The sequence below is a fragment of the Chiroxiphia lanceolata genome, chromosome 22 (assembly GCF_009829145.1).
Source record: "Chiroxiphia lanceolata isolate bChiLan1 chromosome 22, bChiLan1.pri, whole genome shotgun sequence".
In the NCBI taxonomy this organism is placed as follows: Eukaryota; Metazoa; Chordata; class Aves; order Passeriformes; family Pipridae; genus Chiroxiphia; species Chiroxiphia lanceolata.
The window spans coordinates 229,093-253,961 of NC_045658.1; the positions used below are offsets into that span (position 1 = coordinate 229,093).

The 24,869-nt window shown below is 50.7% G+C and overlaps 4 protein-coding genes across 6 annotated transcripts; 2 read left to right on the forward strand and 2 right to left on the reverse strand.

The window, feature by feature from the left end:
* Positions 1-703: 703 nt before the first annotated feature.
* On the reverse strand, positions 704-6,484 carry SLC66A1 (solute carrier family 66 member 1). Its single transcript, XM_032708706.1, has 8 exons — positions 5,950-6,484; positions 5,182-5,381; positions 4,487-4,616; positions 3,893-3,980; positions 2,741-2,892; positions 1,865-1,957; positions 1,324-1,509; positions 704-1,015 (listed from the first exon to the last, which is right to left on the reverse strand). Exons 2-8 carry the CDS (start codon positions 5,349-5,351, stop codon positions 917-919), a joined length of 918 nt encoding a protein of 305 aa, XP_032564597.1. The 5' UTR covers positions 5,352-5,381; positions 5,950-6,484; the 3' UTR covers positions 704-916.
* On the forward strand, positions 6,290-10,455 carry AKR7A2 (aldo-keto reductase family 7 member A2). The gene is made up of 7 exons (XM_032708700.1): positions 6,290-6,527; positions 7,326-7,513; positions 8,030-8,134; positions 8,711-8,807; positions 8,904-9,003; positions 9,308-9,437; positions 9,952-10,455. Exons 1-7 carry the CDS (start codon positions 6,305-6,307, stop codon positions 10,111-10,113), a joined length of 1,005 nt encoding a protein of 334 aa, XP_032564591.1. The 5' UTR covers positions 6,290-6,304; the 3' UTR covers positions 10,114-10,455.
* Positions 10,456-10,844: 389 nt separating this feature from the next.
* MRTO4 (MRT4 homolog, ribosome maturation factor) lies at positions 10,845-13,237 on the reverse strand. Of its 2 annotated transcripts, none has more exons than XM_032708711.1 (8): positions 13,171-13,237; positions 12,986-13,044; positions 12,804-12,907; positions 12,637-12,718; positions 12,333-12,400; positions 11,835-11,986; positions 11,342-11,418; positions 10,845-11,159 (listed from the first exon to the last, which is right to left on the reverse strand). In XM_032708711.1, exons 1-8 carry the CDS (start codon positions 13,196-13,198, stop codon positions 11,013-11,015), a joined length of 717 nt encoding a protein of 238 aa, XP_032564602.1. In that variant the 5' UTR covers positions 13,199-13,237; the 3' UTR covers positions 10,845-11,012. The 2 variants fall into 2 exon arrangements, with proteins under 2 accessions (XP_032564602.1, XP_032564603.1); XM_032708712.1 differs by having other exon boundaries at positions 11,128-11,246.
* A 108-nt stretch (positions 13,238-13,345) lies between these two features.
* On the forward strand, positions 13,346-24,488 carry EMC1 (ER membrane protein complex subunit 1). Of its 2 annotated transcripts, XM_032709116.1 has the most exons (24): positions 13,346-13,485; positions 13,591-13,715; positions 13,941-14,006; positions 14,126-14,219; positions 14,803-14,931; positions 15,066-15,192; positions 15,545-15,694; positions 16,003-16,170; positions 16,508-16,579; positions 17,020-17,079; positions 17,320-17,442; positions 17,649-17,745; positions 18,375-18,491; positions 18,830-18,838; positions 19,299-19,498; positions 19,744-19,893; positions 20,243-20,404; positions 20,676-20,795; positions 21,016-21,153; positions 21,598-21,771; positions 21,928-22,138; positions 22,641-22,725; positions 23,252-23,381; positions 23,726-24,488. In XM_032709116.1, the coding sequence occupies exons 1-24, from the start codon at positions 13,373-13,375 to the stop codon at positions 23,903-23,905; spliced, it is 3,000 nt and encodes a 999-aa protein (XP_032565007.1). In that variant the 5' UTR covers positions 13,346-13,372; the 3' UTR covers positions 23,906-24,488. The 2 variants fall into 2 exon arrangements, with proteins under 2 accessions (XP_032565007.1, XP_032565008.1); XM_032709117.1 differs by lacking the exon at positions 18,830-18,838.
* Positions 24,489-24,869: the final 381 nt, after the last annotated feature.

A 24,869-nucleotide genomic window follows, 5' to 3' on the forward strand; every position in this document is an offset into this window, starting at 1 on the left:
GGAGTGCTGGGCCGATCTATTGTGTGGCTCCACCTCTGTGCTCTTCTCCCAGGGCCACGGCTTTTCCCAAACCACCTCTGCTTCCAGTCCCTCTGTGGTCAGGGAGCCACTGTACTGATGTGCAGGGTCCCAAGAGGGGCATAAATTCATCAGTGTTGGGGATAAACTCATCAAGTTGGGGATAAATTCATCAATGACAGAGGGCAGGCCTGAAAAGCAGAGGAAGCAGAGGCAGCTCTTCTGCTGGGTAACAGAGAGAGCAACTTCCCCAAGGAATCCATGTAATTAAAACATGGGTGAGGCAAAAAAGTGAGAAGTAAGAGAACTGGGACTGTGAAAGTCATTAAGAAAGAGTCAGGAGCTGCCAGGTAAACTGGCAAAATGAAACCAAAGGAGGCACGTGGAGAAGGACGTGGTTTATAGCCGTACTAATTAAAATAGGTGTCCAAGGAATGAACACTTTGGTTGTGCTGCTCCTTCCCCACTGGATCCAGGCACTGTGCGTCTTCCAGAAGCTCGGGGGGGGGGAGTCGTGAGGCCCACAGTGCTGCTGTGTCTGTGGCAGGTCTGTCATCCCTGTCCCCTCCCCACTCAGGCTCCTCCCATGTTTGCCAGCACCAAGGAAGCTCCAGATCTCCCTTGAGAGACACAGTAGTGACCAGGCTCAGCTGTGGGGCATCAGAGCAGCAAAGAGCAACTGAGGTATCAAATAATTCCCTTTTATCCCAATAGTATTGGTATCAAAGAGGCACAAGTTCAAACAGCAGCATCCTCTGCCACTGTTGTAGCAGCACAAGTCACCCACTGGCTCAGGTCCTCTTCTCCCAAGAGCCACCGGGGGGGGGCTGGTTTGCCCGGTGTTTAAGCACTTTCTTCATCTGCATCCTCCTCCTCTCGCTCCAGGCAGGTCCCTTGGTCAGCTCTCCAGGCTGTCACCCTGCTCTCCAAGAAGAGCATCCCTCTCCTCATGGGTACTGGCTCTTCCCTTCCGATAGGCAAGGAACTGGAAGGAGATCTGAGGAGAGGTTAAGGCTCTTCACGCACACAAGGGTGGATCTGTGTCATAAACTGGGTCTCACCACCTCCACAAAGGGTGTTTGTGCCAACAGAGGTGAATACAGGGCAATGCAAACAAAGGGCTGAAGCATTTCAGCTGTTGCAACACCACAAATTACTCACCTGCACTTGGGTGAGCAATCCCTGAGTAGCATCAACCTACCCTTCTCCTGCCTAACCCTGCCTGTTCCAGGGCAGGATCCCTCCCTGCAAAGCCTTGCCAGTGGGGTGCGATTCCAGAGGGAAGTTTTGGCAGGGGAAGGATACAACCACATCGAGAGACAGGACCCCCAGGCTGCCCACCAGCCAGGGCAGGTGGTGCAGAACATAGTCACCTTCGCCTTGGCCTGGCTCAGGGTTCTTCAGGAGGACACTGAGGCCATAGAGAGAGTTCCCCAACATCACCAGGGCAAAGAGGGAGTAGGAGATCCCAGTGGTGGATTTCCTCTTGTACTGGGAATAGCGGGCACAAGAAGAGCAGCTTGAGTGCAGCTCTCCTAAATAAAGTGGTATTAATCATCCTCTTCCCGAAAAAAGAGAAGAAAAAAGGTGGTGACTCAATGCCAAGAGCCCTTTACTTCCCCTTTTACTTGTAAATAAGACAAAATGAAAGCCACACCCTCGAAATATTGGTAGGTTAAAGGGAAGGGAGAAAAATAAATTGGGTTTTGGACCAGAAATACAGAAAAACAGTCCCTTATGAAATCATCAGAGACACGGTCCTGGGAGTTCTGAGCAAAGAGGAGAAAGAAGATCCCAGCAACCCTCTTGGTCAGGGCCCAGGGAGTGCCCAGGGCCGGGCACTCACGTTGGTGTAGATCTGGGGCAGTCGGGAGCACAGGTACAGCACGGAGGACATGGAGCCGATGGTGAATCCAATGATCTCACTCCTGGTGAAAGGCTGCAAGGAAAGGGGGAGCCAGGAGCAGCTCAGCATTCACACCACGGCCCCCAAACCCAGCCTCTGATCTCCCCAGCTCTCCCTCATCTGATAGGTCCTGTGTTAATTATAACTGATAATTATATTTCATTTTACTATAGGAAAATATGTAGTCTAGTTCAAGCTCTTATAATGGGAATTGGGTTTATTTTCATTGTTTGGAGAGGTCCTTCACTATTGCCAGTACAAAACTCTTCTGCAAACCTCCTTTTACTGAAGCCAATTGAATTACTTTGCTGCACTTGCTTGCTGGATGGCTTTTCAATTACGTATATATGTGCATAATTGGAAAAAAGAATAAAAGGGGGAAAGTCTCTCAAACTTCCTGAAAACAGTCACTCTTTATGGCTGTGGTTTAATGTGAATGAACGTGGTTTAAATATCACATTTTTTAGAGAATGTCCATCCTATGCAGCTCCCTGAAATAATGTCTGTTCACAAACAGAGATGTGGTAAATGTTGCTGAATCTTGAGCAGGCCTTGAAATGTCTGAAATCCTGCAGCAGACTATCCCTGAATTTTGGAGCAATCTTTTTAGGGCCTCTTTCCAGTGTCACCTTCCAAGACTGTAACATCTGGAGAACAATTTGCTCCTGAAACAGGAACAGAAAAGCCCCCAACCCCAAAATATGTGGTGGGGTATGAGGTATTTTTTGGGACTACTGGGTGGGATCACACCATCCAGCAGGACATGCCCACACAGATCTTCTGTATCCCATCGCCCAGATTTAGGAATTGGCTCACCTTTGATCCAGGATCATCCATGTGAACTGACAGCAGAGACCTCCCTCGAAAGGTCCCTGGACCCTCTGCTGAGGTGCTGCTGCCCAGGAGGGAGAGGGTTGACACTGTTCCCATGGAGAAGAACACAAAGGCTGCACTGATTGGGGCAGTGACTGCAGGGAATCAAGGAGAGCCTGGTTAGGGAGAATCCCATCAACCCCCAACAGCCTCGGGGGTGCCAGGACCCTCTCAGGGTAAAGAACCTCCAAGCTGTGCCTTATCTCCGCAGCACTGAGGGACAGGGACATGGCTGTGCGTGATTTATCTCCAGTGCTGTGGCCAATTCGTACATTATCAGGCAGGAAACTGCTCCTATCTCAGTTTCTTTGGGTTGAGGCTCTTAAAAATCATCCCCTCTAGAAGATTTCACTGTCTTAACTCACAACAGCCACACTCAAATCCCTGCCAGAGCAAGCCCTGCTTCAGCTTATTTATTATTATTAATTTATTATTATTCAGTAATCATATTCAGTAAACAGGCTCTCCAGCATAACAAAACTATGTAGTTGATAGGCTAAATATCAATTGGTTTAATAAGTTTACGTGTCTTTAATAAGTTAAAGTCATCCTGGTCCCAAGGTGCCTGTTTGGAGTTCACAAAGCTGCAATGCTGAAAAATGGATTTGCTCTGTTTTCTCTGGCTGTTTGAACCTTTCAAGAACTGATAAGGTTCCCTTTTCACTCCAGTCGAACAAGGAGGAACTTCCCCACCATGTCAATGCTGGAGTTCTGACCCCAAGACAATCAGAAAACTTCCCCCTTTCCCTTGCAGCCCTGGCCTGCGTCAGGAGTTCTGTGGTTTCCAGCTCCGAGGTGGAGTCATCACCTACTGTGGGTAAAGAATTTATTTCTATGCCCAGTGTGACTCACAGGGGAGTTATTTTCAGCCTGGACACCATGGGGAGGTTTGCAGGGTCTGCAGAAGCCCCAGGCACAGCCTGTAGCTATTTGTTGGCTTTGGCTTTCCTGGGGGCTCAAATTATCCAAGTTAAAAACTCCAGCAACCATCTAATAGCTGTATCTGCAAAGCATCTCTGCCCCTGGAATCTCCCTGGGGATTCCCTCCCCTCCAAGGGGACAAAGGACAAGCCCCCCCGTCATGCCCCAACTCACATCTCACACCCCTGTTCTTCACCCTGTAGTAGCAGTAGAGCGAAAGCATCACCAGGTCGGCCAGCACGTAGTAAACGGCCGTGTAAACCTGCAGGGAGGGGACATGGGGACACCTGCAGGGAGGGCCAGGAGGTGGCTGGGATGGGACAACAGCCCTGGGAGAGAGGGGAGCATCCCTGAGGGGAAAAGAGGGAACAATCCCAGGGGGTGAAGAAGGGAACATCCCTGGGAGAGAAGGGAGTAACCCCAGAGGGGAAGGAGGGAGCAACCCCATGGGAGAAGAAGGAAACAACCCTAGGCAGGGAGAAGGGAGCAATTCCGGAGGGAAGCAGGGAGCATCCTTGAGGGGAAAAGAGGGAGCAACCTTGAGGAGAGAGAAGGAAGTAACCCCAGGGGGAAGAAGGGAGCAACCCCAGGGAGGAAAGAGAAAACATCCCTGATGGGAGAAGAGAACAACCCCAGGAGGGGAGAAGGGAGCATCCTGGGTTGTTTGGGTCTCTGGTTCCCAGGACTGGATTAAGCAGCTCCCAGCCCATCCCTCCTCCCTGGAGTTCAGGGTGTCTGGGAGCCGGCCCAGCCCCAGGGGTTTGGTACCTGCAGGGGCAGCTGATCAGCCAGGAAGGAGCCGATGAGGTTTAGGAGGTCTCCTCCCAGCCATCCCAGCAGGAAATATATGGAGAGAGCCCGGTCCATGATGCCTGTTTTGCAGGCTTGGTAAAACTGCCTGCAGAGAATTGGGCAGAGACACAAACATTGCCTCTGACTGGTTCAGCACTACCTGGGAACCATCCCCAGGGCTCCCTGGGCCCCCCTGCAAACTGGTCCCAGTCAGAACTCCTGAGACCCACTGGTGCTTGTTGGGCTCAAGCCCTGCGTCTCATGCTGCGGCAGGAGGGAGTGAGGAGAAGTCTCAGTTGCAGGATCCTCCCCTCTGGTTACGAAATAATCGAGCTGGAGCGTGACTCCCCACATCCCCCTCTGCCACACTTGTCTCAGCACTTCCAAGAAGCTCAGTGTTCCTGGAAACATTCCAGGCACATGTATGACCTGCCCTGAGCACATTGCAGTTGGCTTATGTGGGATATTCCGGCTGCCAAGCTCAGCAACAACAACATAGCAGCCACCAAGGCTTTGGGGCTGTGCCGCCTACTCCCCTCCTCCCGCTCCTAAACTTTCCAAGCCCTGATTGCTTTTGATGGGTAGATTTAATAATTCAGGCACCTGGTGCTTGAAGGTTGACTTTTGCTGCCCATAGAAAAGGCTGGGCTGGGATTTGGGATGATACTCACGGGAAGGAGGCGGCTGCGAAGCAGAAGATGGAGACCAGCCCCAGGATAATGCTGGAGACGTCCCGGCTGTCCTGGGCACACTCGTGGAACACGTCCAGGATCCAGCGGGAGCCGTTGGGACACTCGGAGAGATTCCCAAACGGGACACCCCTCCAGCGCCGCGCAGCCATGGCCCAGGAATGTCAGTGTCCAGCAGGGAACTGGGGGAAAAAATTAATTATGCTGGAGAAAAATAGATCTGGATGAGGCACATGATCGGGGCTCCTCTGGATGCAGCTGGAAACCGGCTCGTGTTGGGAAAAAGAATCATTAGTGGATAATACACCTTTATTGGCCTTAATTTTGCATCAGGGATGAGAGGAGTAGGAAGGCTGTCGGCCTAGCAGGGTTTGGCCTCAAAGGAGAAAGAGAAGAAATAAAAGAAGAAGAAATAAAATGTAAAAAAAAAAAAAGGAAAAGAAAAAAAGAAGAAAAAGAAAAGGAAATAAGAAAATAAAAGAGAAAAAAGGAGAAAAAAGTTAAGAAAAAAGGAAGAAAAAGGAAAAGGAAAAGGAAAAGAAGAAAAAGGGGGAGAAAAGAAAGAAGAAAAAGAAGTAAAAAAAGGAGAAAAATAAGAAAAAATAAACAAAAGGAAAAAAAAGATGAAGGAAAAAAGGAGGGGAAAGAGGAGAAAGAAGAAGAGGGGAAAAAAAGAAGGTGGCAAAAAAGGAAATACAAGAGAAGCAGCCGAAGTCCAGCCCGACGTGTCCCCGCAGCACCGGCACTCACCTCCCACCGACGCCGTTCGCCACTTGACTTTATTTTTCCTCGGAAACTCGCTCTCTTTGGAAGCTGGGAGGTCTGTCTGTGCCCCCCGCTCCCCCTCACGGACCCGCCGAGTTCTCTCGGCCGTTCCTGCCCGGCACCGGCGGCTCTGCCAGGAAGTTGCCGGAATCTTTTCTCCCAAGATCCGCAGCTTTTCCGTGAAATCCGCAACGTGGTTTTTTTTTTTTCCACAAACGTGCTGCTTTTCCACACGCGCGTTTGTTCCCGAGCGCGGTTTCTGACAAACCCGGTGGGTTTTTGCCCAAACTCGCTGTTTTTCGGCCACGCTCGGGGCGGGTCCGGGCCCCGCGCATGCGCAATGGCGGTGCGGGCGATGGCGGCCATGGCGGCGGGGGGAGCGCGGCCCGCGGTGGTGCTGGGCACGATGGAGATGGGCCGGCGGGCAGGGCCCGAGGCGAGCGCGGAGCTGCTCCGCGCCTTTCTGCGCCGCCGCTACCGCCTCCTTGACACTGCCTTCATGTACGCGGGCGGAGAGTCCGAGCGCATCCTGGGTGCGCTGCTGGCGGGAGGCACCGAGCCCGGTACGGCGCGGGGAATGGGGGCTGCCGTGAGGGGAAGGGGCTTCCTCGGGGCTCGTTACCTGAAGTCAGCGATCTTTCCTGAGGAGAAGGGTTTTCTCTGCCAGACTTACACCGTCTTGAGGAGAAGGGACTTACCTCGAGACTCGTGCCCTGAGGAGGGAGGTCTTCCCTGTCAGGCTGACACTGTCCCTGAGGACGAAGGACTGCCCTGGGCCTCTTCCCTAAGGAGGAGCGTCTTCCCTGAGGCGAATGGACTCCCTAAGCAAAAGGAACTTGCCTCGGGACTTATTCCTCCTGCCAGGCTGACGCTGTCCCTGAGGAGGATGTCCCCTGGGCCAGTTCCCGGAGGAGAAGGGACTCCCCGAGGGAAGGGACTTCCCCGGGGCCCATTGCCTGAGGAGAAGGCAGGGCTGACTGCCAGGCTGACTCTGTCTCTGAGGACAAGGACCTTCCTCAGAGTCCATTCCTTGAGGAGAGGGGTTTTCTCTGCTAGGCTGACTCCCTCCGTGAGGAAAAGGGACTTCTCCCAGGCCCATTCCCTTAGGATAAGGGTTTTCCCTGCCAGGCTGATGCCAGGCCTGAGGGGAGGCCTTAATGCTGACCCCCAGACCTTGAGAAGCCCTTCCTTCTCCAGGGCAGACCCCCAATCATCTGGGGAAGAGTTTCCCCTGCCAGGCTGACGTGGTTCCCGAGGAGAGGGACCTTCCCTGAAACACCTCAAATGCTTGGTTATGCCCCTTATCCCTGTTTTCCTCCTGAAGGTTGAAATTCCTTGCTCATTCCTTCTTTCTCTGCCAGTGGAAGTGGCCACCAAGGCCAACCCTTGGGATGGGAAGACGCTGAAGCCGGAGAGTGTGCGCTCCCAGCTGGACACATCCCTGGAGAGGCTGAAGAGGACAAGCGTGGAGCTCTTCTACCTCCACGCTCCCGACCACGGGACTCCCGTGGAGGAGACGCTGCGCGCCTGCAACGAGTTGCACAAAGAAGTAAAGTGGAGAGTCCAAGCCTGGACAATCCGTGATTCCCTCCTTCCCACCACTTTTTTTTAAACCAGGGCTGCGTGTTGTGCCCACTGCAGCACAAGATTTGTACAACACTCAGAAGAGGAGACAGAGCCCAGGGCAGAGCAGAGCAGCTGCCGCTCTGTTGGGTGCTCACTTGGTGCACTTTGTTCCCAAAAGCTCTTGGAAGCCGTAGAACATCTGAACTTTGCTTCCAGCCATGTTAACTGACTGGATTAGGATTAGTGCTGGTAATGGGTGAAGAATTCCTGAATTGCATTAATCTAACTATGCCATTTAAATTTGAGAGTGTGAATTCCAAATGAGCAGAAAATGAGAAATATTTTTGTCAGGTCTTTATAGTCTCTTGGGAAAGGTGGAGAGTAGTGAGCACTCTGGAGTAAAATTTGGTGACTCCTTTTTACTGTATGCATCTTGCACTGTCTGGGTCCAAATGAACTTTTAAACACTGGAACTAAATTCTCTTTCATTCCTCTGCAGGGAAAGTATAAAGAACTTGGTCTGTCAAACTATGCAGCATGGGAGGTGGCAGAAATCTGCACCATCTGCAAGTACAACAACTGGGTGATGCCAACTGTGTACCAGGTGAGGGGTGGTATTGCTGTGGGGAAATACCTGGGATTTGGGGTTCCCAGATCTCGGACCAACCTCTAGTGTGCCAGATATAAACAGAGAAGGAATCTGCTGCAGTTAGTCTGAGAAGTCAGAATCACTGAGGTTGGAAAAGACCCTCAAGGTCATCGAGTCCACCCTGTGCCTGATCTCCACCTTGTCCCCCAGCCTAGAGCACTGAGTGCCACAGCCAGTCCTTCCTTGGACACCTCCAGGGATGGGGACTCCACCACCTTCCTGAGCAGCCCCTTCCAGTGCCTGACCACCCTTTTCATGTCCTTTCTGGACACACATGATTGGGAAGCTGAGCGAGGTCGCTGCTCAGGAACACCTGAGTGTGTGTTCGTTGCTGGAGTCAGTGACTCCCCTACTGTGAAACTTAAATTTTTGCATTATTTGCAGTCCTTCAGCGAGTCTGTTCCTAAGCAAATCATCACCTTGTGTGACCTGAAGGCTCTCTTCTGGTTAAGTCTTGTCAGGGAAGGGTGGGAAGAGGCTGGTGCTCTGCCCTGAGCTGGTGTTTGAAGCTGTGTCCCCCCCTTGGTGCAGGGTATGTACAACGCGACCACGCGCCAGGTGGAGGCTGAGCTCTTCCCCTGCCTGAGGCACTTTGGGCTTCGGTTCTACGCCTACAACCCCCTGGCAGGTACAGGGAGGGACAAGGCCAGACTTTGGGACAAAACCCTGGGAAATGGGGGCTGCCCATTTAGCCCAGCCCTAAACCTGCTGCTGCCCTTTGCAGGAGGGCTCCTGACCGGCAAGTACAAGTACGAGGACAAAGACACGCGCCAGCCTGCTGGGAGATTTTTTGGGAACGACTGGGCTCAGGCCTACAGGGACAGGTATGTTTTGAGCTGACAGACAAGGAACGGCTGCATTAAAAACACACTAATCATCAGCTGAGAGGAAGCAGAATTGGCCAAAGCTTCTGCAGGGATTGCATCAGCAGGCGTGGTTGGGGCCATGGCATGTGACTGAGCTTTTGCAGGGTGGTTTTTATGCTCAGCTTCCCTACAACTTGCAGGGGAGATTGCAGAAGTCCTCAGAGGCTATGAGGAGTTGTACGAAGCTTCCTTTTGGTTAGAATATAGATGTACCACTCACTAGAGGTCTCAAGGGCAATAAGAGTGATTTCTTTTCATGCAGGTACTGGAAAAAACACAATTTTGAGGGAATTGCCCTAGTGGAAAAGGCTCTGAAAGAGGCTTATGGCTCCAACCCACCCAGCCTGGCCTCAGCTGCACTGCGCTGGCTCTACAACCACTCCAAACTGCAGGTGAGAGCTCAACCTGGCCATAACCAGCAGTCTGGGCAGTGCTGCCAGGGCTGCGCACACAGACAGTGTAACTACATTTCAGTGTAGTTATCCTTTAATCTGCACATCCCATGGAGTTGCGGTGTTCCAAAGTGAATGTCACTGTGTGGACTCTGCCGGACTGCTCGAGCAAGTCAGCTCTGTGTCCCCCGTGGTATCCTCTGTGCTTAGGATTGGGAGAAGTTGAAGATTTTAAGTCCTAATTAGTGGGGTCTTGGCTTCCCGCCCACTCAGCTTCCGTGCAAGGAGAGCACTTGCTCTTCCTTGGACTAGGAAACTAATGGTTATATTCCCCATCTCCCCCACATGTTCCTGTAGCCCATCATTAAGTAGGATTTGGCAGCTTTTGAGGAGTTGGCATGACTTGGAGATGTCCTGGCTTTCTGACCAGAACTTTGTAGTGTCAGTTGTCTAAATCCTTGAGGGGTGAACCAGGTTTCTTTTGGGATCAGCAGCACCTCATATCTCTTCCCAGGGTTCTCTTGGAGATGCAGTGATCATCGGGATGTCCAACATGGAGCAGCTGGAGCAGAACCTTAACTACAGCGAGGAGGGTCCCCTGCTCCCAGCCGTGGTGGAGGCGTTTGATGCAGCCTGGAACATGAATGCCCACGACTGCCCCAACTACTTCCGTTAGGGATTGGAGCAGGGACGGAACGCCGGCAGCGTGGGGGTGGAGAACAGAGCACAGGGCTCTGGAAGCACTGGAGAGGTACTGCCCACCCTGCCCTTTGAGCCATGAGCAAATGGGTTGAGATTTCTCCTGAATTAATGAAGCTTTGTAGGATCCAAAACTGCTGTTGTGCTGGGCTGTGCCTTGGTCATTTCTCCTTCCCAGCCCTCCAGGTCCCCAGAGCACCGTAATTAAAGCTGCAGTTAATCAGGAAAGTGAACACGTTAATGGGGTGAAAGCCCCAGTTCTGCTTTAATGTGAAATCTTAAATAATTACGTACAAGAATAAAACCTCTTTCTAACACAGCTCCCATCTCTGACCTGTACCTGTAACCTGGCTGGCAGCACTTGGGGACTTGGGATCATAGAATCCCAGACTGGTTTGGGTTGGAAGGGACCTTAAAGCTCATCTCATCACAGTCCCTGCCATGAGCAGGGACACCTCCCACTAGCCCAGGTTGCTCAGAGCTCCATCCAGCCTGGTCTTGTACTCTTTCGGGGATAGGGCAAAATTCCAGGGATGAGCTAAATTATCTTCTTCTATGTCAGAATAACAAACTCTTGGCATTTTCCCCACTGTGCTACATCGAAGCTGCATTAACTTTACACCCTTTCTGCCCAGTTTTCACATTTGAGGTGGAATTTTCTCAGATCCTGGGATATACAAACAGGAACAGGCAGCAGCAACAACCATCTGAAGTTATGTATACGGATTTATATATATATAAAAAAAGCATAGTTAGATCATTTTTTACAAAGAGCACATTTGAGCTGATCATCCTTGTCCAGCTGCAGACAGGTCAGGGAAACATCCTCCTCTTTTTATCTCTAAAATAGAGTAGAACTGCCTGGTGTCCACACTGCTAGTCCTCATTGCTGTCATCATCATTATCCTCTTCTTCCTCTTCCTCTGCTGTGTCTCCAACAAGCTTCTGGAAGTCTCCTGTCTCAGAATTCCACACGAATTTGATGGTGACTTTAAACTCTGCCATCTCATAACCGAAGAGTTTCTAGGAGAGGACACAAATGTGTTCCTGCTTTACCATCTCTGTGTCCAGCTTAGCAAAACAGTCCAGACCACTTCCAGGTGGGAAGTGCTGCAGAGCAGGAGCCAAAATAATTGCTGCTGAGTTTCAGGGGTTCCATTAATTAATTATTTTGTATCAGGAAGCGGGGCTGTTGTGTTACTCACCAGGACACGGGCCTGTTCCGGGGTGAGAACATCCCCTTCCTTGCAGACTTCGTAATCTGAGAGCAGTGTCACCACCCCTGCAGGAACAAAACCCCTTCAACAGGCTCCCAGGTACTGGGTAACCCCCTGAAATGTGGGGTGAAGAGCCAGGACTCCCTCCAACGCCACCCTTCGGAGCTTTCCACGCAATGTTAGTGCACCTCAAGGAGGTGGGTCAGCTCAAAAAAAAACCCCGTCTGGTTTCTGAAGGGGTCAATCCCAGCTGTTCCCACTGGAAAAGGACAGTGTTTTGGAGAAAGCTTGTTCTTTGACTCATCCTTTGACATGAGTTTGGGAAGAACAGCACAAGAAGGACATAAGGAGTTCTAGCCTCATCCCAACGAGGAGAACATCCGTGGGATTTTTGCAGATCTAAATTCCATTTAACATTCTGCTTCTGATATCTTCCCTGCTCAGACAGACACGAGGCTGCCCTTCCCAGCTGCCCCAGTACCTTTCTTCAGCGCCGTGGGCAATCCCAGCTGCCGGAGCTGCGGCTCCATGGAGTGAGGGAACTGCTCCAAGGGCCCTGTGTCCAGGCTCACCCCGTAGGGTGCCTTGTTCCCAGCGCGGGCAAAGTCCACCTCTCGGAACTTGGAGAACCACCTGGGACAGGCAACAAGAGCTTCAGCCTCCTCTGGCTACAGCCTGCCCTAAGTTCCTGTGTTGCCCAGAGAAGCTGTGGCTGCCCCTTCCCTGGAAGAGTCCAAGGCCAGGTTGGGCAGGGCTTGGAGCAACCTGGGCTAGTGGAAAGTGTCCCTGCTCATGGATGGGGTTGGGACTGGATGAGATTTAAGGTCCCTTCCAACCCAAACCATTCCATGATTCCTTGCTGTCAGAGGGATGACTGAGAAAAATGAGTGGAAAACCCCATGAGACCATCCCTGCTTTAAGGGAGCATCAGGGAGTGCAGTGGTTACACGGGAACAGGGCTGTACCAGACAGTACTTACTCATCCACCTCATCCCTGGTGCGGTTGGTGAAGAGGAGCCCAACCTCCCCTCTCAGGTGTTTGCTGACCTGGAAGAGAAGGAGTATCCATAGGGATCAAGCAGCACCAGGGACCCACCTGCAGTCCTGTACAGCTGCAGAAGCTCTGGTAACAACAAACCCTTTGTGTCAGGACACAGATGGATTCAATTAAAACATGCCCAAAACGGTGACCCGAGGAGTTCTGGTGTCCTGGGATTGTTATTCCATGGTGTGAGGTAAGGTGGGTGAAGCTTTAGGACACCCAGGAGACCCCCAGTGCCCACCTTGTGCAGGTTCTCCTTGTACTCACTGCTCGGCGCCCGCCCCAGCGCCACCATCATCACCTTGTTCTTGCCGAAGAAGATCCTGGAGCAAGAGGAGGGGGATGTCAGCCCCGGGAGCTCACACCCCTTGGGAATTCCCCCCTTTCCAGCCCCTCCGGCCCCCCAACCTGCTGTGCTTCCAGGCGTTCCGGACATCCTTGAGCTTGTTGTTTCTCATGTTGGCCACGGAGAACACGAAGATGTACTTGTAGGTGTCCACACAGCGGCGGAGCTGCGGGGGAGACGTTACCGGGACAGGGCCTGGGACGGAGGAAAGGGGAGAAGGGGACAGGGACAGGCCCCCACTCACCTCGGTGATCAGCGCCTGTTTGGCCTCCAGCCCCTTCCGGGGCGTCCGCGTCAGGGAAACTGCGGAGAGCAAAGGAGTGCGTTAGGGTGGGATGGGGAAAGGAGTGGGCACGAGGATGGGCACTGACACAGGCATAGGAAGGGAATGAGGATCGAGAAGGGGCTGAAGGCCGGCCCCGCTCTCACCCTTTCGGTCCCGCCGGGACCTGGGCATGGTTCCGCCGTGCTCCGAGGCCCCCGGGCGGCGCGCGGGCTGCCGGGAGCGGCCAGGGCTGCCCCGCGCGCTGCCTGTGCGCTCCCCACGGCGCCGCCGCCCTTTCCCCGCGCAGGCGGCGGCGCGGGCGGCCCCGCGGCGCTCCGAGGCCCCCTGGGCGCCGGGGCCGCTGTGATGGCGACGGGGCCGGGGGCGCTGGCGGGGCTGCTCTTCTTGGGGCTGCTCCTGCCGCTCCTCCTGCCTTTGGCCGCCGCCGTCTACGAGGACCAAGTGGGCAAGTTCGACTGGTGAGCGCCGGGGGTCCCGCCGCGCCGCGTCCCCCTTCCCACGGGCAGGCCCCGCGCCCCTCCTGGCCCGAGTCCCGTCTCAGTGCCGCTCCCTTCCCTCCCTAGGAGGCAGCAGTACGTGGGGAAGCTCAAATTCGCCTCCTTGGAGGCCTCGCAGGGCTCGAAGAAGCTCGTCGTGGCCACCGAGGAGAACGTGGTGGCCGCCCTGAACTCCCGGAGCGGCGAAATCCGTGAGTGCGGCCGATTCGGGGCTGACGGGTCGATCAAATCGTGCTGGGTTTTACTCCTGAAAGGTGAACGCTGCCGACTGTGCCTTGACAGGCTGGGAAGGGGCAGCCGGCGGGTCAGAGCTGTGGCTTAGGGCAGGCAGACTGTGCTCTGTATGAGTTTAAAAATAATAGGAAGAAATGCCTTTGGGGGGCTAATCTTGTTCTCGCTGGGCTGTGTCTCCCCAGTGTGGCGCCACGTGGACAAGGGAACCGCGGAAGGGACGATCGATGCGATGCTGATCCATGGGCAGGGTAAGGGGCACGTGCCGGGGCTGGGATTGCTTCGGGACTGTGGGAGCTCAGCCGCGTGTGAGAGCACAGGCTGGAGCTCCACAGCTCGTGGCTTTGTTGCTCCATGTTTCCCCGGGCAGATGCCGTCACTGTGTCCAACGGAGGACGAATCCTGCGCTCCTGGGAGACCAACATCGGGGGGCTGAACTGGGAGACGTCCCTGGACACTGGCAGGTGGGATTTCCTCGCCGCACTGGCTTCTCTCCTTGTATTGCTGGGCTGGGAAGGAAGGAAGGGGCTATGGACCTTCCCTGGACTTGCATTGTAGAGGAAGATTAGTTAGAGGTAAAGTTTCAAGAATAAGTTTTGGGTGAATTCTTTATGAATGCCTGACCTTGCACCAGGATCACTGAGGTTGGAAAAGCCCTCCCAGCGCATGGATCCCCCCTGTGCCCGATGCCCACCTTGTCCCCAGCCCAGAGCACTCAGTGCCACGGCCAGTCCTTCCTTGGGCACCTCCAGGGGTGGGGACTCCACCACCTCCCTGGGCAGCCCTTTCCAAGGTCTGACCACCATGGAGAAATTCCTCCTGCTGTCTGACCTGACCCTCCCCTGGCACAGCTTGTTCCCTGGGAGCAGAGCCTGACCCCCCCCAGCTCCCTCCTTCTGTCAGGGAGTTGCAGAGCCAGAAGATCCCCCCGAGCCTCCTTTTCTCCAGGCTGAGCCCCCCAGCTCCCTCAGCCGCTTCTGCTGCTCCAGACCCTCCTAAAGAGTAAAATAGGAATTCCCTAATTTCTTGTCGGTTGGCTGTGCTCAGTTTCCAGGCAGCTGCTCTGGTGGGGCTCCAGGATACAGTGAAGTACGTGGCAGTGCTGAAGAAGGCGGCCCTGTCTCTGCACTACCTGTCCAGCGGGCACCAGAAGTGGGTGGAACACTTGCCAGAAAGGTGGGAACACGTTTGAAGGAGTGGTGGGAGCTCCTGGCAGAGGGAGGGGTGCTACTTCTGCCTTGTGCTTCTGAAAACCTCTGAAAAGAGCGATGTGAGAAGGTGATGCTTCATGGTTGCTGCCTCTCTCGCAGTGAGAGCTCTCAGTACCAGTTGCTGTATTCCCACGGGACTGGAGTGATCCACGTGCTTGGAATCGTTTCCCAGAGCCACCTGAACATCTTGACATTCAGTGCAGAGGATGGAGAAATTACAAAACAGGTAGTGCTCAACTGTGGAGCCAAATACTGGGTTTGGTGTTAACAAATGTGCTTCCAACCCACGGGCTGTGCTGTGGTAGGTAGAGGATTCGATGGTTGTGGTGCAGAGAAACTTTCCTTCCACTGAGGCACTGCCTGCAGGCCAGAACATGGATTTCATGGCTGAATGTCCTGAAAGCCAAACCAAATTAGAGTGGCACCTATTAGTCAAGGTTATCTTATAAACCTCAGGCTGACAGATAGTGTCTCCCAGTCCTGGGGAAAAGTAATTCTGACTTGAATTCTTGGCTGTGTCCATATTGGTGCCTTGAAGATTTGACTGTGCTGACACCTTGATGTCTGTGGTTGTGCAGGTGAGAGTGGCAGCCCCATGGCTGCAGAGCCTGGAGCAGACCTGTGGTGTGGTGGGGGAGGCTGTGCTGGTGTGTGTGGACATGGACACGCACTCGCTCCACGTCTGCTCTCTGGAGACAGAGCAGGAGATGAAGCAGATTCCCCTGCAGGTGAGAATTGTATGTTATTCTTTGCCCAGCTGGTTTGGTGCCTCACCCAGCCTGTGAGTGAACTGTGGAATGACTTAAGAGGTTTGGCGGGTCATGATTCATAAATTGAGGGAAGGGTGAGAAAGCTTCTGTCTGTCTAATCATTCCTTCTGGATTGATGTCTTCAAAGCTTTGCTCCAATGGGAACCTCAGCCTCCCTGCTCCTGCTTTGTTAATCCTGATCCAGGGAATCTCTCCATGTGGCTGCATTGCTGCCGAGAGGAGGAAGGTGTTGGTCTCAGTAACACGTGTGCTTGTCTCCCTTGCAGTCCCTGGAGCTGGAGTTTACAGATGACTTCCAGGCCAGGATCTTGGCCACTCAACCCAGTGTCACCAGTGCTTCCCGGACCCAGTTCTTCCTGCAGCTCTCTCCCAGCCACTTCTCCCTGCTGCAGTACAAGCACGGGCTGCTCAGCCACCTCCGGGACTTCCAGCAGGTACCTGGCACAAATGTACCCAGCCAGAGGGCCAACTGCAGCTTAAAATCCTCCAGAACTCTTAGGCCAGCTGGCAGGTTTTGAAAATCTCAGTAACTCTGGGCATAATATTTCAAAAACCTGTGGCAGATCAACTGTTCCCATGTTTATGAGAAATAGTCTTACTTTTTTTTTTTTTATTGGGGGAAACAATATAAAATTCAAAATTTGGCTGTAAAAGATTATTTGTTTTTAATTCCACTTTGGCTTTATTTACTTCACGAGCAGTTTTTGGTGGGCTTTGGGGTTTTCTTGGGGTTTTGTTTTTAGTGATTTCCTGCTATTTTTTTCTTTCCAGGCAGCTCTGGTGAGTTTTGCAACCACCGGGGAGAAGACAGTGGCTGCTGTCCTGACATGCAGGAGTGAACTGGTAAACACAGTTCCTGTTCTCTGGAACCAGCATAGCTCTAGGGATGTGCTCTGGGAATGGGTTCCAAGAGTGTTTCACAGGCTCAGGGATGGGGAGTCCCTTGGGGAAGAGGAGGGTTTGATGAGCTTCAGTGGTAGTGCAGTTAAGGCTTGATTGTGTCCAGCTCAGGCTAGGTCTGGCTCAGTGGAACGTGGTGTCCTGTTTCAGCATTATGTAGGGTGGGCATGTGACCTTGGAATTGGATTTACTGATCCGTAGAGAATTTCAGTTCTTGGGGATATCAAACGTAGGTTAATAAAAGATAGTATATAACAGAGCAGAACTGTTTCCTGCCTGATTTCATAGTCAAACTGAGACTTGTCAGGCACTCAAAAACCTAATTTTTTATAGTCTTACTGGTGTCTGCAGCCATGTTACATCTCTTCTCATTCTCATTTCAGAAACCTGGAAGTGCTGATGGCCTTCATGTTGGAAGTACTCTGGAGGAAGCCCGGAGGCAGGTATGAGGTGCTCTTGTTCCCAGGAGCAGTGGGAGTTCTTGTTAGTCCCTTTTTTTCCTTTGTGTGCCGGAACAGAATGACAAAGGTGTTACACCAGCTTTTTGGAAGCTGCTGTTTTGCAGCAGTTCCTATATAGAACCTAAAAATGTTTTGAATCCACAGTCCTTGCTGAATGTGGAATCCTGGTGCAGATTTTGGTGTGGTATGTGTGCAACTTCTGATTTCTGCCTGCTGTTCCAGGATTCCTTAACATGCTCCAACCAAACCTACAATATAAATCTCTACCTGGTTGAAACTGGACAAAGGCTGTTGGATACCACGATTACCTTTAGCCTGGAGCAAGGAGGTGCCAAACCACAGCAGGTGAGGAGGGAGGGGTTTTTTCAGTCCTATGGTTGCTCAGACCCGCAGTGCCCTCCCTTCCTTGATTTGGCAGGACGGGGAGAACCCTTCAGGCAATGGGAAAGAGCATTTTGGGGTTTACACTATCCCACTGTTGCTCTTGTTTCACCTGAGTTCTCTTAGGTGATGTGATCATAAACCTGTTTTCCTTGCTCTTCTTTTCCCAGCTATACATCCAAGTTTTCCTGAAGAAGGATGACTCCGTGGGCTATCGAGCCTTGGTGCAAACAGAAGACCACATGCTCATTTTCCTCCAGCAGCCAGGTAATTGCACAAACAGCTTCCTCCACCTGTAACAGCGGCCAGAAGAAAATTCCAAGTCCTAAAGGATTCTATTTTATCATTACTTTCCTTGGACACTGGCAAAATTAATATAACTTTTCTGAGTCCCATAGAAGACACAGGAGACTCTTTCACCTGAGCAAAGAGTTCTGCTGTGTTCTTTGAGTTTCAGGGGCTTTCTGCAGATTTCAAAACTTTTTGTAGGATGAAAATCTAAGTCCGGGTGTAGAGATTCCTCAAAGTTTTGCAGAAAAGATCCTCATGGCAAAAATATTAATTTGCAGAAAGGGTTAAAAGTCCATATCAGTGACACAAATTTTCTGAGGTTTTAAAGGAATCCAGGAGTTCACACTGTTGAATCTCTTATTTTAAACAGGCTTAATGACTCCCTTTTAAAACACCACATTGCTTTTATTGATCCTGTGGTCTTCTTCTCGGAAGTGGCTCCAGTTGCATAAAGTATTTGTCTTTTATGAAATAGTTAATTTAGTTAGATATACACTGTTTTGCATTTCATAAGAAGGGATTTGCATTTGAAGGGTCCACTGGGACATAATCCTATTCCCAAGTATTAAGTTGATTTTTCCAATATTCTACTAATTTCTTTCCAGGAAAAGTTGTGTGGAGTAGAGAGGAGTCACTAGCAGAGGTGGTAAGCCTGGAGATGGTGGATCTACCTCTGACAGGGGCACAGGCTGAGCTGGAGGGGGAATTTGGAAAAAAAGCAGGTGAGTTTAACAGAAAGGCCTTTGTGAGTTTGTTTTTCTTCCTGAATAAATGTATTTATTTCTGTGTACTCTGAGCTGAGAGATGAATTCAGATCTCTATTGATGGCAATTAAAATGAGCAGAAATAAACCCTTTTCTGTCTAAATTTTTGAAGTCCAATGCCAAATGCAGATGACATGAGTATATTATATTGTTACGTTGAAAAACCAGTCAGCAGCGGTAGGAGGGATTTTGACCATCTTTCCTAAATGTTTCCTTTGACTCTTTCTGGAAGATTTGTTTCCAATAGCCTTTTTTTTTTTGCTTTGTTTTGTCTTTCCTTGCTGTCCTGGATGCAGCCATTCAAGGTAACCCAGCCTGCATGCAGTGTGCTCTGCTCCTGCCTAGTGCTTCCTGGTGCCACTGGTCTCCTCTGCTTGCTCTCCTCAGGGCTGAAACAGAGTTGGTCTGGTGTTTATTTCAAGGAACTAAATATAAACCCTCATCAGGCAGAATGAAGTATTTTACTTATTGAGTGCAGAGGGAGATGCAGACCTTGGAGGTGGGTGGGCACAGCGAGGAAGAATACAAAATACTCTGCATGAAGGTTTGCTTTCAGTTGATACAAACATATTTTGGAATGAGTGTGAAGTGGGCAAAGGTTTGTGAGTCCCAGTCTGTCATTAAATGATAACTATAACTGTTATTCCAGAGTGGGAGGCAAAGGTTGGTGCATGGCAGCATTTCTTGTACTGGCCGACATCATAATTTCAGTCATGGGATGGGACGTGTTTTTCCTGTTCTTGTCACTGTTGGTGTCATTTGCAGACGGTTTGCTGGGGATGTTTCTGAAGAGACTGTCCTCCCAGCTCATCCTGCTGCAAGCCTGGACTGCTCACCTCTGGAAGATGTTCTACGATGCCAGGAAACCCCGAAGCCAGATTAAAAATGAGATTAACATTGACAATTTGGCCAGGGATGAATTCAACCTCCAGAAAATGATGGTGATGGTCACTGCCTCAGGAAAGGTGAGGAAGTCAGGGGAGGAGTCTCTTTCTAGACTGTAGCAAAGAGTCTCAGCTCTGAATTCCCAGCACTGTTTTTAGCCAGGTTTGGGCAGAATGTCATGAGAGGATGCACAGGATGTTTTATGATACCTTTAAAGAGGGACTAAGACTCTTCGTTCTTTGGGATATGACAAAGGAAAATGCAGTGTTTGAATGTGAGAGGTATGTTTTCCTAAACTTTGGCTTTCCTGTGTCTGTGTGATCAGCTCTTTGGCATTGAAAGCAGTTCTGGCACCATCCTGTGGAAGCAATACCTCAGGAATGTGAGACCAGGCTCCTCCTTCAAGCTGATGGTGCAAAGGACAACAGCCCATTTCCCACACCCGCCACAGTGCACTCTGCTTGTGAAGGACAAGGTGAGGCCCCTTCCCTGCCCCTCCCCTGAGCTGGCTTAGTCTGGAAATGTGTCTTTGTAAAGAGCAGGAAAAACCATATTTTTGGGTATAATCTGACTATCACTGATGTGGGTATGGAAGGAGAGAGAGACCTGTAGGGAAGAAGACACACAAGCCTGAAAAACTTAAGAGTAGTCATAGTTTTTATAAGACACATGTGGGATAGAGAATATTTGTGTCCACACAAAATATTTTCAGGGTGGAATAGCTGAACCCTGGCTATGAATAGTCCAACACTAGCAAGCAATAGTTAGAAAAACACCTCTTTTTTCCCCCTTAGAAAAGATTTTGCCTTTTGGTTGTCTTTTAGGAAACCAAAATGAGCTTTTTGTATGTCTTTAACCCCATCTTTGGGAAGAGAAGCCAAGTAGCTCCCCCTGTTCTGAAACGTCCAATTCTCCAGACTCTGCTTCTGCCAATTATGGATCAAGACTATGCCAAAGTCCTGCTTCTAATTGATGATGAGTACAAGGTAAATGGCTTTGCCTGGATGCAGTTTTCTTCATGTTCTGGTTAATTATTCCCCTCCCTTTTGGAGCAAGATGAAAACAAATGCCATTGGGTCTCATTTCACACAAAACTATGAAGTTATTCTGGTAAGACAGACCTTATCCTGATAAAAATGTTTGAAATAATCTTTCTAGTTCATTTGTTTTGTTGTTGTTGGTTTTGGGGTTTTTTGTTTGTTTTTTTCTTTCTGTGTCAGTTGGTTTTTAACCTGTGTTTCAATCCTTCTTTTCCAGGTTACAGCTTTCCCGGCCACTAAAAACGTCCTTCGCCAGTTAGAAGAAATAGCCCATTCTATCTATTTTTATCTAGTTGATGCTGAGCAGGGAAAACTTTCTGGATTCAGGCTGAAAAAGGTAAAGAAGACTCATTGCAGTCCAAGTGATGCCACTTTCCTGGATAACGGTAGATTTCTTTGTCTGATTTGTGGAGTTTTGCTTAGACCAGGAACATTCAGCTTCATCATGTGCCGAAGAAACTTTTAAAATGCAAAAGCAGAGAAAGCGGCATCTTGTTGATGGAGGTGGTGTTTTGTTGAGGACAGGATCAAACCTCCTAGCTGCTTTTTCCTTGCAGGACCTGACCACAGAGGAGAGCTGGGAGGTGGTGATCCCCCCGGAGGTGCAGAGGATTGTGGCTGTCAAAGGGAAGAGGTCCAACGAGCACGTGCACTCCCAGGGCCGTGTGATGGGCGACCGCAGCGTCCTCTACAAGGTGCTGTTCCAGCTTTGGGTTGACTTTCTGTGGATGCATTATCCCATAGGAACATCTCAGTACCATTCCTGGGCACTACTTTGAGATTAGCTGCCTTGTGGTGCCAGTTTTTCCCATAATCCTCTGCAGAAGATGCAAATTTTGGTGGAGATTTCTTCTCTAACACATTTTCATGCAGCAATTAAGTCAGTCAAACATCTGACATTGGAAAAATAACTGCTTGATTTGTTCGGGTGACTTGAGCTAATGAGATAATTTGCTTATGATAAGCTCAGTGCCAGATGAAATGCAGAAATGAGGAGCTCGTGGCACTAAAAGGGGATCTCTTTTCTTTTTTTCTAGTCCCTGAACCCAAACCTGCCCAGTGCCAGATGAAATGCAGGAACGAGGTGTCTGTGGCTCTAAAGTGGGGCTGGATCTCCATTGTCTTTTGTTTTTCTGTAGTCCCTGAACCCAAACCTGCTCGCTGTGGTGACAGAGAGCACAGACACACACCACGAGCGCACGTTCATCGGGATCTACCTGATTGACGGGGTCACAGGCAGGATCATCCACTCCTCAGTGCAGAAGAAAGCCAAGGGACCTGTCCACATGGTTCACTCAGAGAACTGGGTGGTGGTAAGAGTTTAGTCTTGTCTAGTTCCTTACATTTGGGAGGTTGGGACAGTTCCTGAACCCGTGTGGTCAAAAAGCCTTCTCCATTCTCTGTGATCTCCTGCTCCTTCTGTATTATTGATTGCTTGCCTCATGTTCCTAAACATCTCCTTGTTCCAGTACCAGTACTGGAACACGAAGGCCCGTAGGAATGAGTTCACTGTGCTGGAGCTCTACGAGGGGACAGAGCAGTACAACGCCACAGCCTTCAGCTCCCTGGACCGCCCCATCCTGCCCCAGGTTCTCCAGCAATCTTACATCTTCCCTTCTGCCATCAGTGCCATGGAGGCCACAATCACCGAGCGGGGCATCACCAGCCGCCACTTGCTCAGTAAGTGCCTGCTCTGTGCTCGGTGGTTTCAAGTAGCACTGAAATTCAAGCAGAATGCAGTTTGCTGCCAAAGAATCAGGCCTGTGGGTTGTCCTGGACTCCTGCAAGTGCAAGGATAAGCACCCAAGAGAGTGTTAATGTTGGAAAATGCTGTCAGAAATGGCCATGGGGTGTCAGAGGAGGGTGCCAGACTCTTTCCAACGGTGCCCAGTGACAGCGTGAGGAGTGATGGCCATAAACTAAAACATGTGAAGTTTCATCTCAACATGAGGAAGAACTTTATGCTGTGGGTGGCAGAGCACTGGAACAGCTGCCCAGGGAGGGTGTGGAGTCTCCCTGTCTGGAGACATTCCAAACCCACCTGAACACGTTCCTGTGTTGCCTGCTCCGGGTGACCCTGCCTTGGCAGTGGGATTGGACTGGGGGATCTCCAGAGGTCCCTTCCAACACCAACAATTCTGTGATTCTGTGATTTTTAAGATACTTTTCTTTTAATGCACAGTTGGGCTTCCCTCTGGGGCTATCCTGTCGCTTCCAAAGGCTCTTCTGGATCCTCGGCGCCCAGAGATCCCGACGGAACAGAGCAGGTAGGGAAGGTGTGATAAGCCCTCTTTCTGGGCAGCTGTGAGGAGGGATGGATTTTGAAAAACAGAAGTGTGAAGTGGAACAACCTGTCCTGAATGGAGTCAGGGCAGTTTTTGCATGGAATGAATGGAGGTTTCTTCAAGTCGATGATTTTAGATGGCTTTTCGAAACGCACTGATTCTGTGGTTCTGTTCCCAGTCTGTGATGATGGGATGTGTTTGTAATGCAGCAGGTCAGTCATTAGTAAATCAGCCTGTTGTCTACAGTCTTAGAAAAGAGCAGTCAGAGTAACTGGATTTTTTAGAATTACACTTATTTTTAAAACTTTAGAAGCCTGGAAGGAGGCAGCTGCAGTTTAGCCTGACCCAGCTGATAGGTTTGATTTTCATCCTGCTGCAAAAATGAATCTGCACAGGGAAAAGCTTCCAAATTTGCTGTTTCAGATCAGCTTGAGATAATCAGAGTAGGAAACACTGATGACAGTGTGCTGTTTTATTGGGATGTCACTGGGCTTTAACTGCCTTTCAGGGAGGAGAACTTGATCCCATACTCCCCTGACGTGCAGATCCACGCTGAGAGGTTCATCAACTACAACCAGACCATATCCCGCATGAGGGGGATTTACACAGCCCCCTCTGGCCTCGAGTCCACCTGTCTGGTGAGTGCAGGGTGCAGACCCAGTGCGGATCCGTGGAATTTGGGAGGAAATCCTGATCCACAGGCGTGATACCACAGCCTGTGGCTGGGAGCTCTGTAATTCCAATAATGTGGCTGCTCACAGCTTAAACATTCCTTCTTTTAATCTGGAACACGATTTTTTGGGGCTATTTAAGTGAGTCTTTTTGCTGTATAAGTGCTTTTTTTTTTTTTGACTGTGTAACTGGGGTTTTTTGCTATTTAAGTGGGGTTTTGGGGGCTATTTAGAACTATAACCCCTAGTGAATAATTTTTGACTTTTTATGCTCAAAGCTGTGTCACCAGCTCCTCCTGTCCCCCCTGCAGGTTGTTGTCTATGGCCTGGACATCTTCCAGACCCGCGTGTACCCCTCAAAGCAGTTTGATGTCCTGAAGGACGACTATGACTATGTGTTGATCAGCAGTGTCCTCTTTGGGCTGGTCTTTGCCACCATGATCACCAAGAGACTGGCCCAGGTGAAGCTGCTCAACCGGGCCTGGCGCTGAGGGAAGGTGGGCCTGGAGAAGGCAGCTGGGGTGGGACTGTCTGGGGATCCACTGCTGGGCTCTCTTGGGATCCCAGCTCACCTGATGGATGCAAACATCAGTATTCCATCTTGCTGGAAGATATTGGTGAGGAAAAGCTGCTGGTGTAACAAAACACAGCCCATCTGTGTCGTGAGGAGAAATGGAAGAGACATTGTCTGCTCTGACTGAAAAAGAACGTCCTAAACCTCCCATAAAGCCCTAAAATCACATTGCCTCCCTGCTGTTGGTGAAGAGAATACTAAGGACATGTGTCCTCTCCATCCCTGGCTCTTCCTCAGTGCCAACTGTGCCCCACATCTGGCAGAGAGGAGGGGCGAGGAGTGTTGGCAGCTGTACTTTGAGAGCTGGACTGGAAAAGTGTGAGCTCCTGGTGCAAGGAGGAGACCTTGGGTTATTTAAATAAAATGTTTAGAAATTGGGTGGGTGTTGGTGGGAAACAGCCTCATGGAGTCACTGATGCCATTGCAGAGCTGTGGGAGGAATTGGAATGTAAAGTCTCTCCATGTTCTTTATTTATTATGATGGTAACGGCAGCTCCTTCCCATGTGTTTTACATTTTCCTGGATTTCTGTACAACATGAGATGAAGGTGTTGTGGTCCAGGGTGAGGAACCTCACAGTGTTTCCCTCCAATCACGGCTCAACTCCGTGGGTTTAAATTGTTATAATCAAGATTGGCAGAGTCCTGTGAGAGGCCGTGTCCCATCTGGCCCCTGTGCAGCTGCAGAGCCTCAGGAAATCTGGGGGCTGCGGAGCAGACTGCCCTTGGGCTGGGAATGCAGTTTTGGGGATACTGAAGTGGGTTTGGGGCCATTTAAGTGGGGGCTACTTAAGTGGGTTGGGGAACTATTTAGGTGTTTTTTGTGAGGCTATTTTAGTGGGGATTGGGTCTATTTAACTGGGTTTTATGGCTACTTAAGTGG

Excerpts from the sequence above, each read along its gene's own strand:
- SLC66A1 (XM_032708706.1), bottom strand. The coding sequence starts at position 5,351 with ATGGCTGCGCGGCGCTGGAGGGGTGTCCCGTTTGGGAATCTCTCCGAG. Across the intron at positions 4,617-5,181 it reads TTCGCAGCCGCCTCCTTCCC|GCAGTTTTACCAAGCCTGCA; the intron begins GTGAGTATCATC and ends AATTCTCTGCAG. Across the intron at positions 3,981-4,486 it reads CTGATCAGCTGCCCCTGCAG|GTTTACACGGCCGTTTACTA; the intron begins GTACCAAACCCC and ends CCCTCCCTGCAG.
- AKR7A2 (XM_032708700.1), top strand. The coding sequence starts at position 6,305 with ATGGCGGTGCGGGCGATGGCGGCCATGGCGGCGGGGGGAGCGCGGCCC. Across the intron at positions 7,514-8,029 it reads GCAACGAGTTGCACAAAGAA|GGAAAGTATAAAGAACTTGG; the intron begins GTAAAGTGGAGA and ends ATTCCTCTGCAG. Across the intron at positions 8,808-8,903 it reads CGCCTACAACCCCCTGGCAG|GAGGGCTCCTGACCGGCAAG; the intron begins GTACAGGGAGGG and ends TGCCCTTTGCAG.
- MRTO4 (XM_032708711.1), bottom strand. The coding sequence starts at position 13,198 with ATGCCCAGGTCCCGGCGGGACCGAAAGG. Across the intron at positions 12,719-12,803 it reads AACGCCTGGAAGCACAGCAG|GATCTTCTTCGGCAAGAACA; the intron begins GTTGGGGGGCCG and ends CTCTTGCTCCAG. Across the intron at positions 12,401-12,636 it reads ACAAGGAGAACCTGCACAAG|GTCAGCAAACACCTGAGAGG; the intron begins GTGGGCACTGGG and ends CTTCTCTTCCAG.
- EMC1 (XM_032709116.1), top strand. The coding sequence starts at position 13,373 with ATGGCGACGGGGCCGGGGGCGCTGGCGGGGCTGCTCTTCTTGGGGCTG. Across the intron at positions 19,499-19,743 it reads TGGTCACTGCCTCAGGAAAG|CTCTTTGGCATTGAAAGCAG; the intron begins GTGAGGAAGTCA and ends CTGTGTGATCAG. Across the intron at positions 20,405-20,675 it reads TAATTGATGATGAGTACAAG|GTTACAGCTTTCCCGGCCAC; the intron begins GTAAATGGCTTT and ends CTTCTTTTCCAG.